At 41.0% G+C, this 18,298-nt stretch overlaps 1 protein-coding gene and 1 long non-coding RNA gene across 6 annotated transcripts in view; one reads left to right on the top strand and one right to left on the bottom strand.

The window, feature by feature from the left end:
* sd (TEA domain transcription factor 1 homolog scalloped) overlaps nt 1-18,298 on the top strand; it is a 66,810-nt gene that overhangs the window by 33,990 nt on the left and 14,522 nt on the right. For 2 of the 5 annotated variants that reach the window (XM_015171252.3, XM_032439684.2), the window contains exons 2-4: nt 1,171-1,532; nt 16,134-16,261; nt 17,025-17,163. In XM_015171252.3, the coding sequence (XP_015026738.1) occupies nt 1,424-1,532; nt 16,134-16,261; nt 17,025-17,163 (376 nt within the window). In that variant the 5' untranslated portion in view covers nt 1,171-1,423. Of the gene's footprint in view, nt 1-1,170; nt 1,533-13,619; nt 14,030-16,133; nt 16,262-17,024; nt 17,164-18,298 lie in introns of those variants that run through there. The other 3 variants (XM_032439682.2, XM_032439679.2, XM_032439683.2) reach the window with 2 other exon arrangements.
* On the bottom strand, nt 4,685-6,095 carry LOC116652027 (uncharacterized). Its single transcript, XR_004305032.2, has 3 exons — nt 5,635-6,095; nt 5,310-5,501; nt 4,685-5,239 (listed from the first exon to the last, which is right to left on the bottom strand). It is a non-coding gene; the product is annotated as an uncharacterized lncRNA (long non-coding RNA).

Below are 18,298 nucleotides of genomic sequence, written 5' to 3'. Positions count from 1 at the left end.
CCGTGTTTTTTTTCTTAGTTATTTCATTTTGTTAAATTTACATACCCCCTTTTTGTTTTTTTTGGTGCTCATTTGTGTACTTAATGTGTTAACTCAAAATACATACATACATATAACTTATAAGATTTGATTTTGATTATTTCTTTGCTGCTGTGTCGATGTTTTTATCTGTATAGGTGTGTGACTGTGTGTGTATGTGTGTGCGTGTGTGTGAGAGTGCTCATTCAGTTAAATTTAGGCGATGCGCGTGTGCTGCTGGCCATGTTGTGTTCTTCTGCTTCCTCTTGCTCGCTTGCGGTTGCTGCAACATTAAATGCATACCGCCAATTGTTCATTCTGTTTGCAATCAAAAACAAAAAAAAAAAAAAACACCCTCGCATTTAGCAACAACAATTAATAAAAACAACAGTGAAAAAAAATCAAATTTCAAAATTTCATTCAGTTACAATTACTTTGTGTATGTGTGTGCAGCCTAAATGCTAATACATATGCATATGTATGTGCATAAATAAATACGCCAAAACAAGATAAATTATTGTGCGTGTATGTGTGTGAGTGCGTGCGCTGAGCCCAACATCTTTAAGAGTGGAGCCACTCAAAAAGTACGCACCGCAGCGTACAAAACATGCGTACATTAATATGCACATATGTGTATGCATATGTGTGTGTGTGTGTGCATGCTGTTTTTTTTTTTTTTGATTTCGCACACAGTTGCACTCGTTCCAAAAGGAAAACAACAAATTTGTATGCAAAAGCCACTCAATGCATATGAGCTGCGTGGGTCAGACAAAAACAACAGCAACATTTGCGCTTTAAGCAAAAGCTTCAATTAAGCGCGACTCGAGAAGTGCAGAAAATTACCAAAGCGTCGCTTGTTCGTCCATTCTTTTCGCTCTTTTACTCTTTTTGTTTTCCTTTATTTTTTTTTTTTAATTTACAATTCTGCTCTCGCAATGCCTGCGCTGCACCTTTTTTCTGCTGAAAGGCACACACACATACGCGAGCGCGCGCACACACTCACACACATGCACTCAAAGTAGTCGCAACACATACACACGCAGACGCAGCAGCGGCAGCGGCGCGCGCGCGCGCGCTTAAGTTTAAAAGAGAAAAAAAAAATCTCAACTCTAATTGCCTACAACTGGCATTTCATAAATCTTTGCAATCTAGTTCTCAACACACAATGTGAAGTGCAAACGGCAAGAAAAGTGATTTTAAACACGGTAACAAGTACATCGCGCACAGGCGCTGGGCGTTATCATAACTGATAACAGCAAAAAGCACAACAGTGAAAACAGTTAACAGCGGTTAAAATCAAAAACAAAAACAAAAAAAGAAAAAAACAGCAAAACGTGTGTACGCCTCTGTGACATCAGCATCCCATTTGCAATTACCACATACAAATACAATAAAAGCTGGCTGCATGAAAAACATCACCAGCTCAAGCACTTGCGGCACGGGGCTGCTGCAATTGCAGAACAATCTCAGCAACAGCGAATTGGACGTCGCTGTTGTTGGCAAACCAGAAGCAGGTGCGTTTTTTACACCCTCTCACTCTCGCTCTGCCTATCCAACTCTTTCTACCTTTTTATTCTTGCTCTCTCTCTCTCGCTCTCTCTCTTAATAAAATAGATAAATACATGCATACGTGTGTTTCACTCAATTTATCTCTGGCTGGCATCGACATATGCGATCGTAACCGATAAGAGAGTGTATAAGAGAGCGGAGCACCCTTAACATTTATTTGCATATTGAAAATACATACAAACATACTTGTAAAATTTCCCACGTTGGACAGTGGAATATTTCGAATAACATCAATTATTTAATATGGGACTTTATTATATTGTTTCACTGCACATCGAATATCGAATCCAATATTTTTCAGTCAAGCGGAATTGATTAGCAACATTTTCAAATAATAATCATTGCATCACTATTCAAAATATATTCAAGTTATATTCTTCTATTTCTTTTTCTGACCAAGTCTGCTTAACAGTCAACTGTTAGAGTTTGAGAGTCATTGAGTTCGTGTTACAGTCTGACAGGCAAGAAGCCTGAATATTCAAGACGATTCGATTCTTTAAATAATCTAATCGATAATTACACTAAAATTTCCCGTTAATTTAGCTTCAAGTCGTACTCTTCAAAATCAGTTACTAGGCAAATAATATAAATCTTATCTAGATTATATATTTCGCGGGTTGATCTTTAAACTAAAACAGCTGCTTTTGTGATTTTATGTATCCTGCAGCAATCAGAGAGAAACAACAAAAACTGCTTCCTTCTAAAAACAAACAGATGCAGTGGGCCTTTGTGTGTGTGTGTGTGTGCGGCTTTTACACCTTGGCTAAGTTGCATTGATTTACTCTTACGCTCGGTCGCCCTTGCTCTTGTGCGCTCTCTCTGCATTCGAACTTCTCTCTTTTGTGCAGTGCTCGCGCGTTCTTTAATCAAGTCAACGCTGGTGACAAAGACAACCAATACCAGCAACAACAATAACAAACACATTGGATACGACTACTATACTGGTTTCTACCTACCCACATGCAGGCACACACATATATATATACATATACATATACTCCACTACCTTTGCATGTTCTTACGTTTATACACGCACACACACTTAGCTATATGTCTGCCTATTGAAGCGAGTGACAACAACAACAACAGAGCGTCGCTACCTTTGTAACTTTTATAAGCAATGTACGTGTGTTAGGTGGGGTTCACAGAACCCGATCGGTTGCGTCTTGCGCAATGTTTTTTGCCCATGCACCGTTTACACCATGTCCTGCTCTCGCTCTTCCTCTCTCTCTCGCTCTCTCCCGCTTTCTGCCTAGCTATCTCACGCACTCATAAGTCATGACGTCGCAGCTCATCTTTAGCCAGCAGCCAAACCATTTGAGCGCTGTTGTCTACTGCCATCGATTCCGACTGTTAATAACATAACAGTCTGTTATGCAAAATTAGGCGCGATCGCTGCAACCAGTCCCCGAGTCAAGTCAGCAATAAATAGCATTAGCAATAGCTAAATCAGCTTGGGGATTTTTTGTGTTTTGTGTGTGTGTCTTTTTTTTTTTTTTTTTTAACTTGACTTTAAGCTTGAGTACGAGTTTGACTTGAACGTGTGTGCGTGTGTGTGTGTGTGTGTGGATTTCTATCAGGCGAAACAAAAAGTTGTCCTACCAGTTTTTTTTCTTCTGTTTTGTTGTTTCTTCTTTTTCTTTTTGGGGTCATTCTTTTGTGTGTGCGCCGCGTTGCTGTTGTTGTTGCTGCTGTTGCTGTTGTTGTTGCTGTTTGTAGTGGTTTCTACTGTTTTCCTCTCCAATGCTCGTTGTTTTGCTGAGTGTGTTTACCTTGGTACTCGCGACGAATTCGATTTGAACGGTTCCACAGCATTTGCTGTTGTTGGTTTGTTCCTTTCCCGATGGCTTTGCCCCCCCAGCCCCCAATTGCAGTACACTGCGAAAAGCGGCAATTACGCAATCCTGTCGGACTTCCAATCGATTCGATCCGTTCTATGCACATTTGTTCGATTCTGGCTCTCTCTCCCTCTCTCTCTTTCTCTCTCTCTCTTTCTTTCTAGCTTTCTTGTCTCTTCCAATCAGTTAGCACCGTTTGCCACGAGACATCTTTGGCTTTATTGTATATCTCTTGCCAGCAGTCGAAAACCAGTTTCCGCCTTTCCACACCCCTTTCTTCTATTCCTATCCCTATTCCTATTCCTATTCCCACTTCTACCGTTGCAATCAGCAGCGACAAGGCGACAAGAAGTTTTCAATCAAATTGCGCTGCAAAATAAAATAAACAATCGACAAACTTCAACAAGTTTTCGATTGGAATAAATGGATATACATATGTATATATATATTCGGCGACAATCGAGAATGTTCGTTCGTTAGACTTTCCATTTATTTTGGAGGCTAAGAAATTTAATTTTAAATTTTATTTAACCTCTTCTGAGTTCCATGAAACGTCTGATAACAGTTTTAGAACCTTGAGTTTTGGTATAAGCTCTTATATTATATATATTCTCTTCGTAGAGGGCATTGCAAGTCTGTCAGGAAACGGGTTTGAACCTGCTAGCTGTTATTGAGGTACCTTCCCCTACAAAACTATAGGCCTGGTAAGGGTATTAAATAGTTTGCTAGAGCCCAAATATTTTTATTGCTTGCGTGTTTTTTAAATGTCCATTTGGCTTTGTTTTTCTATGTTAAACAATTGTTAATTTTTAACTTGTGTGTTGCATATTAGGTATGTAAAGTTCTTAATGACACCTTAAAAGTATGCTGTGTTTTAACTTTAGCTTCCACTCTGAATCTCTGTTAATTAACAAAGCAAATTAAATCAGAACTTAAATAGAATATGAATATATATAATTGCATTTGATGAGCTGATGACTAAGTTTATTTTTCAACCTTAACCTATAAATATACGAATGGTTATAGAATACCTTCTGATGTGTGACACGATTCCTCTTAATTTTATACATACATACCTACCTACTACATAATATGCTTCCTACAGTCTACTTTTCTACGTAGCACGTATCGTTGGCAAATTCCTTGTAAATTCGCGGTCTGGCATCTCTCATTTCTCGCCCGTTTCTGGCGCTCATCCTACCCATTCACAAAAATATACATACATACATACATACATTATTTCTTTATTCCCCCAATCGGCAAATAATTCACTTAAGTTTCCACAACTGTACAATACGTGGAGTATATCACATATCAACAACTCTGCACAAATATCTTTGCGTATGTAATCTGTAATCTGTATGTATGTATGTATGTGCATATTGCATGCATATAGTTTTTGAAAGTATTGTCGCCTGTCAGCCGGCTGATGACCGATGACAACGAGTGCTATTAACATGCAATTCAAGCGCCATTGCAGATCATGTGCGAAACACACCCACGAGAGCATTTAAAAAAGCCTGGCTGCTTACACACGTACGAGCACACACCCACCCACACACACACACACACACACACACATTCTCACAGCTGCAGTTTATGTTTCCAAAACAACTCAGTTGGCTCTCTCTTGTCACTTGCTGCCAGTGTTGCCAACTTTGATAAGCAAAATGCTAGTTGGGGTGAATAAGAAAATGGAAGAGGCTAGTTTTTATTTTCATACTCATCTAATTAATCTATTTAAATACTACATTTCTAATAGTATACTATTATTATGCTCAAGCTGTTTAATTGTTGTTGTTGTTGTACGTTTTCTGAAAAGAGAAATATGAAATTAAAAAAATAGAGCTGTCCGTTTTACAAGCTGAAAAAAGCCAAAACTACCGCTGCTCGCAGTTTGAACTTTTTCGCAATCACTTGGCAACGCTGCTTTCTGCTGCTGCTGCTACCGCTGCTGCTGCTGCTGCTGCTCTCTTGCACTCATTTAGATTTGTCCCATTGCGTTGCCGACTGCTGCTGCTGCTGCTGCTGCTGTGTTCTGTTTTCGAAGTATGTACGTGACTTGCTTCGCACTTCCTGTATCGTTTTGTTGGCCAGAGAAATGTTGCCAATTATTCAAAGTGTGCGGCGGCGGCAGCTGCCGCTTCTGCTGCTGTCGACAGACAAATAAAATAAACAAATAATAACTGAGCACTGTGTATGTACATACAAGCGCACAAACACAAACGCATGCCAAAATTGCATGTGTGTGTGTGTGTGTGTGTGTGTGTGAGCAAGCGATTGCGAGAGTCGGCAATTTGCCGCCTGACGTTGTTGTCACCACGCCGCGTTGGTCCAAAGAAATCAGCGAGACGTCGACGTCGACGTCGACGTCGACGCATGCATGCACTCAACTGCTCAACTGAACGGGACGAAACCCACTCGGAAAGTACTTAGTCAGGCCAGACAACGATGAGGCGGTCGGTTTTAGAGCGGGTGAGCGGACGCGGTCACCTGTCTGAGTCATCGATTTAATTTTAAACACTATTTCGAGACCTTAGTCAATGAACGCGGCGTGCGCGGCACTCGAAAAGCCCAACACCTTAAGAGAGCGCTGATAATGCTGCTGCTGCTTTTGCTGGGCGAAAAGTAAAGGCATAGGCAAAGGCAACGGCAAACGGCAAACGGCAATGGCGTAAACGTTCTCTCTTAGTGCGCGCACAAATCAAATTTGCTTTTGTGCAAGAGTTATTACAAAATGTTGTTGCGTTGCACTGAAAATTGCTCATGCTCCTCTCATTCTCTGCCTATGTCGCTCTTTCGCTCGCTGGCAGCTGGCAGCTGGTCTCGCCCACTGTTAACTCTAACATAGGCTGGCACTGCAACTATTACTGTTGCAGTTACAGCTGTTATAGATTCTGTAAGAAACGATATAAGTAAATGTTTTGTATAGACGATAGATTCTTCGATTTGCTTGATTTAGTTTAATATTACAGTAAGAGTAACTTGTTTGTTGGGAAATTGATCTTTTTCTAGTTTCATTTAGTTCTTCTATAAAAAAAAAAACAGTAATTATAACAGTCTATTTACACTGATTTACAAAAATATTAATCATACGCCGAGTTGTTTTTTTTAAATATAACCGCAACATTATCAAAACAATGTTCAGGTGAGCATTATCCCAAGCTAAGATCTAGTTCCGCAACTTGCAATATTTTATTTGTATATTTGGTCAACATGTCGTATGAATTATATTATTTAGCACAAATTGAGCGTTATTTTAATATATTTCATTTAATCGCATATTGAGTTGAAAAGGCAAGTTTGACAGTCCGCAAAATACCCACTGCCCACATTTCATGCGCCCTAACAAATATACTTTTGCTCTTTAAGTTTATCTCAGACTTTTTTGTGTTCGATATTTGAAAATACATATATCACTATATTTAGAAATATATCGATTTTAAAACAAAAATCAGGCCACATTACATTAGGTACATATAGTTTTTATTGTATTTACATAGTATACAAAGATTAAGAAAACTTCGTTTTTTGAAACCCAAATTAAAGAAAAGAAAATAATTGCCATATAAACACATATAAAGCTAATATTGAAGAGCTGTAAATTGCACAAAGTTTGGACTTTAATTTGAATAAAAAGTACGTGGTATGTCGTGCTGGTCGACTTCTCAGTTGATTTATGCTTTGAAATTGATGTGAGTTCAGCAATTTTGATTGTTTTGCCAACCCACACACAAGGCAAAAGGGCAAAAGGAAAATTAGTTAAGTGCATGAAAATTGGAAGCGGAAGAGCTCGTTATGGACATGGACGCCAAGATAACCAAGTACTTTGAGAGAATCAACTATGGAGCCGTGCAGCGTGTGCGCAGGGAGTCGGATATGGTGCTCTGGCCCAAATCGATAGCCTACCACGAGCTGGTCACGTACATCAATCGGACGAGCACCGCGATCCAGGGTGTGCGGCAGCTGGAGCCGGACGCCTATCCGGTGAGCGCGACCATGCTGCGTCTGTGCGGCATCTTTGATCGCCTGACCCTCTGGCTGACGCACGGCAAGCCCAGCGTTGCGGATGCGTATCGCTCCTGGTCACTGCACATGCTGCGGAACATCTTCAATATGCTGGAGCAGGCGCTGCCGCACAACAAATGCGAGCATGTCAGCGAACTGGGCCAGTATCTGGCCGGCTCCTTTGGCAACTATACGCGCGTCGATTATGGCACCGGGCACGAGCTGAGCTTTGTGTTCTTTCTGTGTGGTCTATTCCGTGCGCATATCCTGCTGCCGGCCGATGAGCCCGCCGCCGCGCTAATGCTCTTCAATCGTTATCTAAGCTGTGTGCGCCGCCTGCAGACACAGTTCGATCTGAAGCCGGCGGGCAATCAGGGCGCCTACTCTCTGGATGACTATCAGTTTGTCGCATACTTGTGGGGCGCCGCCCAGCTGTGCTACCATGCGCCCTTTAATCCCAAACAGCTGCTCGATGCCGAAACGCTGGCCCAGTGGCGTTCACAGTACCTGCTAGCCGGCTGTGTGGCGTTTGTGGCCAGCACAAAGCTGGGCAACTTCTCGACGCACTCCAGTCAGCTGTGGAGCGTGACGGCGCTATCATCCTGGACGCATGTCTACCATGGCGTGCACAATATGTACCTGAAGGAGGTCATCTGTCAGTTTCATTTGCTGCGTCACATTTGCTTTGGCCGGCTGATGCGCTTCGATCCGGCGCCGGTCACCAGGCATCTGAAGCGCGCCCAACTTGGCTTTCTGAGCATTGCCAGGCAACAGTATTTGAGCCAAACACACGATGGCACAGAGATGCCGCAGCAGCAGAAACAGCACGGCAAGAAACAGGATGAGGCGCATGAGGATGAGGATGAGTCCTTGCTGCCGAAATATGAGATCTCGCACAGTGCGCTTAGCACGGGCAAAAGTGTCACCTCCTTGAGCGGCACCAGCGTTCATCTGCGCTCGCTGGCCAAGAGGCTCAGTAAGCTGCAGGAGAAGCATGCCAAGCTGAAGGCTGATTTGAGAAATTAGTGCTACATGCGTGCGTGTGTGTGTGTGTGTGTGTGTGTGTGTGTGTGTGTGTGTGTGTGTGTGTTGACAAGAAATCAAATCAAACGAATTGAAATGAAATAAAATTAACTTGGCAAACAAACAAGCAACTGTTGTTGTTGTTGCTGCTGCTGCTGCTGTTGCTGTTGCTGCTGCTGCTGATGTATCACCAGCTGCCCATTAAACGTAAACCAGTTCCAGCTGCGGCCACGCCTCCCCCACGGCCGCCCGCCCGCTCTGGCGTCGCAGGGCAAGCGACTAAAAATCTGTTAACCGGTTTAGAAACAGACTAAAAAATAAAGCGGCTGCTGCCTGAGAACTGTTATACATAAGCGCTGCGAGCGGCTGCTGCTGCTGGTACCGCTGCTGCTGCTGCCTTTAATCAAAAACAAAAACAAAAACCAATTAAACACACGCTCACTGTCAGGCAGTCGGACAGTCGGACAGTTGCTGCAGTTGCGCGTGCCTGCGGCCAAAAGGGAAAGCAATTGAAGAGTAGCTGCAAATGTTAGATAAATCCTTTCACAAAGCGGCGTCCAACGACAGCAGCAACAAATTGTAATAATATCTAAAACAGAAAGAAAAAAAAGAGCAACTAGCCATCACACACACACACACACACACACACACACACACATACACACACACATGCTCACATGAGTGTGGCTTTCTTTCCGGTTTAATCGATCGAACTTTGTGGCCGTAGCCAAAATGTCAAACGACAATAGACCCCATACGAGCTATGACTAAGAGTGGATATATATATGTATATATAAGTACATACCCTCGAGCCATTTGAAAATGAGCATAACACCTTTCTGCACATGCAGATGATAATTGCGCACATTTTCCTATGATCTCGATATACATATCACGATTTTGAGACATTCATTTGTAAATAGCTCGAAAAGAATTGACTATTATTAATATGAACTTATTGTGTGGCATGTGGCATAGTATGTTTATTTTGGTTAGCTTTATTTCATACTGCATTCCAACTAAAATTGCGTGTTTTTGAAGATGGAGAAGAAAGAATATATCGATTTGGCATACACATAAATGACTCGTTTGTGTGTAGGGTATCTCCTAGTCGTTCACTCTTTACTGTATCAGCATTAATTGTTTATTCATGTCTATGAGCTTGTCTCTGCTGACCAACACACATGCCTAATCCTGGCGTGTTGGTGTACTTTACATGAGTTTTTCTTATCGGCAGGAAAAGAAAAAGGTTCCCAATTGACTTTCCTAATTAACTGATATATATATATAAAGATATAGCGTACTATATACCTACATCTTTCGTACTGCATATACTGTGTTTGCTCGCTAATTAAAAAGCGTTGCTTAAAATTCCAATTTCTGACTGTTGAAATATGGAAAAACATGTGCATAATGAAAAACAAATTAATATATTATTTATATATAAATATATATTATTTTTTGCGAATCCTACTCTTAACTTTCCCTAGTTTTAGTGGCTAAACGACAGCTGTATGTATTTTTTGGTAGCACTAAAAATGTCCGAAAATGTACGCCTATCGTTATTGATATATCATGCAAATATCGTATGTTATCGATTATCGATCATTGTTATCGATAAAAATGTATAGTGTTGCATAACAGATAACAGATAAGATTAAAGCTTTTGCTTCTTAAAGCTAGTTAATAAATTATAGTTACTTAATCTCTAGCTAAAATACAAAAACCCAAGCTCTATGGCAACCAAGGCTGCAAACGGGGTTCAGAATTCCCGAACCTAGCTTAACAGATGCGAAAGATCACATTCACGTAGCTAACCAAAGGGAAGAGAGTTGGTTTGTGCATTTAACTGCGATAGAAACTTCTTTTCATGCTTCTTAAGATCATGCTGCTCTGGTAATGTTATCGATAATTATCGAACATCGGCCTTGAAAATAATAAATGTCCTTTCAGAGTTATTTTGAGTCGTTATTATGATAAGTATAGGATAGTATGAATAGCATTGGCTGCAACAGCCACACACACTAGACTGGGATTTGAACCAGCAACCTGCCTATTCGCTTGCCTGCGTCAAATAACTGCTCCCAACTCTTGTTTAGTAACTAAGCATTTTGTACAGTTAGAGGACGATTTGAAAACGGGCAACCCGCAAAATAGTTCTGCTCGGTTTGTTAATTGTTTATCTGACGAGAAGATCTGCTAAGCTTTAGCTTTGTTGTGTGGCGGTGGTTGTGTTCGATTTTCGCTACCCTTAAGAGCTGACTAGCTGCCAGTTGGGAACTAACCTGTCCTCAGATTTTGTTGCTGCCAGACATTGGGTCATCAAAGGGTTAAGCTTTGAAAAGCATTTGGCACTTTTTGTTTGGGAGTTGAGGACAGTTTTTGTCTCTGGGCAGCGAGGCTTTCATGAAAGATTGGATTGGATTTTCAAGTGCCCAGACACACATACACACGTACACTCACACACACACACACGTGAGCATTTGATTGATGATAAACTATCACCACCTCGTCCATATGCAAAGGGCCAACCCTAAACAGGGGTTGAGCCCGTGTTCAAGGATGTGTTAGTAAAGCAAAATATGGCAGATCCTTAGCTTAACTACAACAAAACAAAAACAACGCAAAAGAGTTGTGTTCCGATAAACATAAACACATATATGTGTACACGCAACTTTTATTTTATATATATACATATATATATATATATATATATTCTCATGCATAGGTGTGTCTCCTGGCTGTTGTGTGTCTGCATACGTGCACGTCCTGCTAAGTATGTTGCGATACATATTTTTGATAACTCGCGCACACACCATGGAATGCCGACTGTGCCACTGTGCATGCTTCGTTAGAACACAGTGGTGTGTGGTGTGTGGTGTGTGGCGTGGTGGTGTAGGTTAGGGGTTAATTTGCTGCCGTTTCGTATACCCTGTAATGTGATTTGTTAAGGCAAAGCTGTGCAAATGCAAAGGAATATACATGTATTGCATATACAACTCGGCAATTGAGCCGTCAGGTTGGTGGTTCCAATGCCAGTCTAGTGTCTGTATCCTATGATATTCATACTATCCTTTACATATCATAAAAATAAAAACAACTCTTAGATAACTTTTATTTCGAGTTCGATAATTATCGATAACACCAGTATCGATTACATTGCCAGAGCAGCCTAATCTAAATGAGCATTATTTATATGAATTGTCAACCACAGTTGACGGATCTAACCAACTCTCTGCCTTTTGGTAAGTTTCGTTAACGTGGCTTTTCGCATCTCTTAGATAAAAATTTATTAGCATAACGATTTGCGTTCGATAAGTATCGATAACACGACTTTTGAAGGGAATACCTTGAATATTAGGACACTTCAAATCTTGTGTGTTGATATTGTATAGCCCTAATAACTTATTGCTAGACAGGATGAAATCTTCTATATGTATATGTGCATCTGTTGACGTGTCACAGTTATGATCTAAACACAGGAACTATTTCGTCTTAGGGCTAATCGAAGCTGGGTACAGGATATCAGCAAGTCGATCAGACCAATCAATATCCACTTATTTTGGCACATTGCAGGACATTTTTGGTGCTGTGGGGTGCAGTAGAGATTTGAATAGGGATCACCCCATTAATGGGCAGCATTACGGCTCACGCATCACGAGCTCACGCACACACACGCACAGACAGTGGCATTTGAAGTGGGGTGACTGATCCTGGTGCAGTACCACCACCTCTTCCACTAGCAGCAGCACCACCACCAACAAAGCAGCAGCAGCACCACCACCGCCGCCACGAATACTATCAAAGCATCTCGCGCACAGCTGTTCATGGTCACAAGCGTGAATAAAGCGAAAGAAAATAGAGAAATGCAAGCGAAAATAATAAATACCATAAATTCCAATTGCCAGCAAGGGTAGAAAGGACAAACAACAACAGCAGCAGCAACACACACACGCACGCTTTCCCTTATTAATTCCCAACCTCAAACGCGGCAGCTGTGAGTCGGGCCTGAGCCGAGTTCGAGGTCCCGAGTCGCGAGTCGCGAGTCCGAGTTCAAGCCTAGTCTTGTCTAATTGGAAATTACAATGAACCGGAAATGTTGCAGCCCGAAACTGAGTATGATAAAATGTACACACTGCGCGTGTGTGCGCCCGTGTGTGAGATTATGAACAAGTCAGACTGTTCTAGTCGACTAAAAGATACCCTCAGTGCCGTGCCTAGAATGTTTGTTAGTACACGCGCACACACATTTACTCATATATCATATACATGTACATATACCAAAGCGAAAGGTTCTACCTGTAAAATAAGTATTATTTCAGTTCTATATGGAATGGGAAGAGCTATTTCAAACCGGAAAAACATGTCCCAAAAATCGATATTTCACTTGTACAAAGACAGAGATGCTGCCGTTTGCCTGTGCCTGTGCCAAACAGTTGCACAAAACCAATATACCCTCTTTAACCTTTATGAAAGCGTACAGGGCATACAAATGGCATAGTCACCCCTATTGCGAGGCCTATAACACATAGAGCAACCCCGCAAGCCGTGCCGGCTCAGGCAATGCAGCCGTGCATTATTATTAAATAGTTGGCCCGTTTTTATCGGGTTGTTGTTGTGCGCCCTACAACCCCCTACATACACACATACATACGTATATACACATGCACATATAGATATATATATAAATGCCCGATCTAGCTGCAATATGTGTGTGTGTGTGTGTGTGCGGTATGTACAGTTTGCTTTGAAGCTTTTGCCAGCTGAAAGGGTTTGGGGGCGGCTAAAAAACATGATTTGAAATGAAAATTTCTTTGCTGTGGCGGTTCTTGGAATTTCCCTGATTCTCATATACCATGACGCACGACGCGTCGCAGTTGACGCTGGCATTTTTGGTCGCCTTCCCCTAATTGTGTCTGTATTTGTATCTGTGTGCGAGTGTGCGTGTGTATTTGTGTCTATGTGTGTGTGTTTGTTTGTTTGTGTGCGGCACTGGCTGTGCCTTTAACTGAGACTGAGACTGAGACTGGAACTGGGACTGGGACTGCATCCTGTCGCGCTGCCAACCATCCCCTGTAGCAGCAGCTACAGGAGCAGCCCAAAGGAGCGTACGAAACAAAAAGCCGAAATACAACAAAAAAAAATTAGTGGCAAAATAAAAGGCATTTCAGTTTCCACAGCGCGTTTCAATCAAACAGACGCGTTTTCTTATTTCCCTCTGCTGGCGAGTGTCTCGTGAAAGGAAAGTCGGTTAATCGTTGCGTTTGCTTCTTAACTTTTCACCCGCTGCCCGTTTTCCGCGCGTGGCGCCCCTTGCATGCACTGAAATTTCCACAATAAAATGCGACAAATATTCAACTTGCAAAGCTTATAAAAAGAAAAAAAGAAACAACCAAAATTTAAAATACTTGATGCTTTTTACGGTTCCCAATTCGATTTTGTGTGTTTATTTTGTTTGTTTTTGTGCTGTGAATTTTCCAAAATTTATTTGAAAAGCGACTTAGACAACGGCTCCAAAGTGGCGCCGTTCTCCAAACATTTGGATTCCCTCGAGGAATTCAAGGCTCTCACCGGTGAGTTGTCAATACCTCAAGTCCCGAAATCTGAGTGACCCAGTACATGTCTCTTGTGTTGCCCGCAGCGCTACCTGTGCACCAAGACAGCAAAGGGAAAGGCAGGCAGAGGGGCACAGGTAGAGCCAGACCCTAATCGCTTTTGGTAACTTCTGTGCACTGACAGTATTAGATAATATCACGTTCAATATCTCTGAGCAGGTCAATTTGAATGTCTCTGTACTCAGATATTTAAATAGATCTCAACTAGAAATTAACATGAATTTTATAAGCTATTTTTTTTAACAGAAGAACTACACGCATTTCATTCTTATGTCCGCATAGAGGATCGTCGAATGTGTTACGCTTAGAAGGAGACTCGGCCAGAGCCGAGTCGAAAAAGTCTCTCAGTTTCTCAGCTATCGTCATCGAAACATGGCATATGTCCGTGCTTGGGTTCTATGTCGGATCAGGCTGGATCCAACGACTATATCCAGTAGGAATGATTGATCAAAAATAAAGTATTTGCTTATCTCTTCCTGGCATATACGAGAACCTCTATATCATATAGATTTATCGATTGAATGCATTTGAGTTGCATTTGATTGCGAAGAAACTCAGCAATTACGAGCTACACAATTCTCCTCGTAGTTATCCTGCCTAAACCATGTCTAAAGATGCATATTTGTTATTCTTTCTGCCTTATATTATTATTATAAATCTTCTCGCTTATAGCAGAAGTTCTTTGGCAAATGGCACAAAGTCATATTCAGTTCGAGTAGTTAAACAAATGAACGTAGAAAAGGATTATTGAAAGTTGTCTGCACTTTTGCTATACAGTCGGGCAGGGCACTTCAACCACGTAATTCACTCACTTTAATGAACCAGCCACTTAAAAACCTTTTTTATCAGATACATGGATTGATATACTTTGTGTGATCTGGGCCTAAGAAAGGTCTAAAGCATAAAACAGTCTCCATTAATAGCCTGGGAGGCTGGGGGAAGAGCCTTTTCCATTTAAAAAGGAAGGTTGCTTAAAGTTTCATCTGAAAAATAGATAAAAAGTCATTAATAAGTCTAATTAAAAACCTATAATTCCATGAAACAGATATATTCAGAGATCTGCTGAGAATTCCATCTCCCAGATGGATCAAAGCTTGCCCATTTCTGTCAAATTATCTATATATTATAAAAATATGAAATATATATTTTAAAACTTCGGATATATATTTGTTAATAAGGTATATATCTGATTCGATATCTTATATTCGATGCTATAGAGGTTATAGATATATATATCAAATATATCATCACGAGTGACTATGCCCATGCAATACTGTCAAGTTCGACGATTTAATTCTCTAATTAAATAACAGATAGCCCATCTGCTGCATATATTCAAATATTTGACAGTCAGTTTCCACTCTCTTGATACCCATCATTAAACTTGGCTGTTGACCTGATAAGAGGCAGGACAAACGCTTCAGCCAAGAAGCTGCCACACACAGACAGACCACATGCCACTTGTGATTAGTGTGTGTGTGTGTGTAGTGTGTGTGTGTGTGTGTGTGTGTGTTATGTATTTAGCCAAGTGATTATGCACTTGTGCTCCGACATGGCACACATGATTACTATCAATTTGGAGTAGACGCGTTGATTGTCTCGTTGTCTAACGCGCCTCCCTCTCTCTCTCTCTCTGTCTCTCTATCTCTCTCTGTCTCTTCAGTGTGTCCCTCCACTTCCCTCTGCCCCCTGCCCCCTCTGGCCATTGGCACCATTGTTAAACATATCAAATGAAAAACGTACTTAAGTGCGTGGCTGAAGCGCTTTTCATCTCGCACACAGCACGCAAATTCATAATGCATATCAACGCCCGGACACCCGGTCGTGTTTGTTGGACAGGTTGGCCTAGAACGTGACTGGGACTGGGCGAATGATTTGGGGTGGTAGGCGGCGGTGATTTGGATCGCATTTTACCGACTATGACACAGATTTATTAAGCTTAAACCGCACTTAAAATGTGTGACAGATACCATACACCCACCCACACACACACACACACACACACACACACACACCACAATTTTGTTTCTAAATTGTTTTTTCTCTGCTATTTGTTTTGCAGTCGGACCCGGCACCATACCATCCCCGTGGCCACCAGTGAATGCCGGTCCTCCTGGTCCCCTGGGATCGGCAGACACAAATGGCAGCATGGTGGACAGTAAAAACTTGGATGTTGGCGATATGAGCGATGTAAGTACCGCAAATAATAATAATACAAACAAAGTCTACACGTGAATATGTTTAATAAATTAATGATCTGCATAGTTCATATTGTCTGGGAATGTTTCCTTAATGATCCATTGGGAGTATTAATGAAAGCTAGAACTCTTTTAAATCAACTTGTTAGGCTCTTTTTTTTAATTTTAAAAAGAAATCTGTAAATGTTTTTATGTTTAATTGACTCAATGATCTATTGGGCATATTAATGAAAACTAGAACTCTTTTGAATCATCTTGTCAAACGCTTTCAAGTTCTTGAACAGAAATTATTTTATGTGTTCTTATGTTTCATTTCTTTCAAGTTCCTTTTGCATTAGCCAAGCAATTACCAGACAAATTAGAGATAATTTCCCAATTGATGAAACCCTATTTGAGGTACTCCTTAAAACTAGACTTAGGTATTGCTGTAAGGGCTAGCAAGGACTTCCTTATTCCTTGAGGTCAAAGCAAACACAAATATTTGCATTCCATTTGACTGTGGCCCCAGCAAATCCAGAAAATACTTAAGCAATTGCCAACAGCAGTTGTCACAATGCAATCAAATTATTGTTGCTTTCGATGAATAATCGATGAAGAAAATGAATCGATATAATTGACTGGACAATTATTGCAAAGTGCAGCTGCTACACAGAACTATAGACACACACTTATGTATATATATATATATGTATATATTTAAACATTTATTTATTTTTCATTAAGTTAGTATTGACACAATTCGGAATTGATTTCAGGACGAAAAAGATTTATCATCCGCCGATGCCGAGGGTGTCTGGAGTCCGGACATTGAGCAAAGCTTTCAAGAGGCACTGTCAATATATCCGCCATGTGGACGGCGAAAGATTATATTATCCGATGAGGGTAAAATGTATGGTAAGCGAACTATTTCAATTTCAATTTTCATTTCGATAGTATTGCAAATATATACCTCTATCCATATGGGGCCGGGTGTATTTGTGGGCGTATGTGTATAAAATTTATATAAACACTTAAGCGCTGTACTTTTGGTTGACTATGAATTTCTCGACAAGGTGCACACACTCTCCCCTACTCTTTATCTTCCTCTCTCTCTCTCTCTCTCTCTCTCCCTCGGTCTCTCTCTATGTGCGCGTGTGTGTGCCCTTCGTTTGCCTGGGTACAAAACAGAAAACAAACAGGAATTTTGCGGTTGCCGCTGCTTGCTTCTATTGTTTTTGTTTGTGTGCTATACCCTATAACAGCGGCCAGGAAAATCTGTTTGGATTCTCTCAAAAAAGCTAATAAAAATGTAGTTAACGTCTTTTTTTGATATCAATTCGATAATTATTGAATAAGGCATTCGCCGTTTGAGTATTTCAAATGTTCGAACGTACGTTTCGATTGTACGGATAGTTTAAATATAAGCGCAGAACATATCGATAAGCGTTTACATTTTGACATATACAAAAATCGATAACAATCGATTATTTTGAGTTTCGAATTCTTAATAAGTCTAATTGTGGGCATTTTGATAATGCTTATCAAATCCATCAATCGACAGCCATAATTTGTGGGCATACCTCAATGCACAAGAGGCTGGCACGCGCAACATTTATTTCTATAATTAATAATTATAGCTTAACTAATTAACCAATTTTGGTGCGTTTAAATCACGAATCAGAAATGTTCGCAAAATACAAATATTTATAGAGCATCTGCTGGTCGCATGCATCTAAAGCTCGGCGCATTCTTCTTTTTTGGCGTATGTTTGCGGCGGCCCGTGTAAAGAAAACATAAATTCCGTACTTTGAACCTTGAGCTGAAAGTTGTGTCAAAGCGCTTTGTGCGCCCAGGTTGCGTTCAGTGGGTGGCTTTGGGTGGCATTTGGGTTGGGTTGCGTTGGGCTTGGGATATGGCAACAGGCGATGGCAGCGGCGTTCAAAGTTTGACACCGTGCCGCAAAACGTTGTCGAGTCGGGCTAAATGTGCTGACAACTAAAATTGTAAACGTGAACTGCGCTGGTGTGTGTGTGTGTGTGTGTGTGTGTGT

This window comes from Drosophila virilis, chromosome X (assembly GCF_030788295.1).
Source record: "Drosophila virilis strain 15010-1051.87 chromosome X, Dvir_AGI_RSII-ME, whole genome shotgun sequence".
NCBI lineage: Eukaryota > Metazoa > Arthropoda > Insecta > Diptera > Drosophilidae > Drosophila > Drosophila virilis.
Note: the sequence above shows the minus strand (reverse complement) of the source record. Positions and strands in the feature narration are given on the sequence as shown.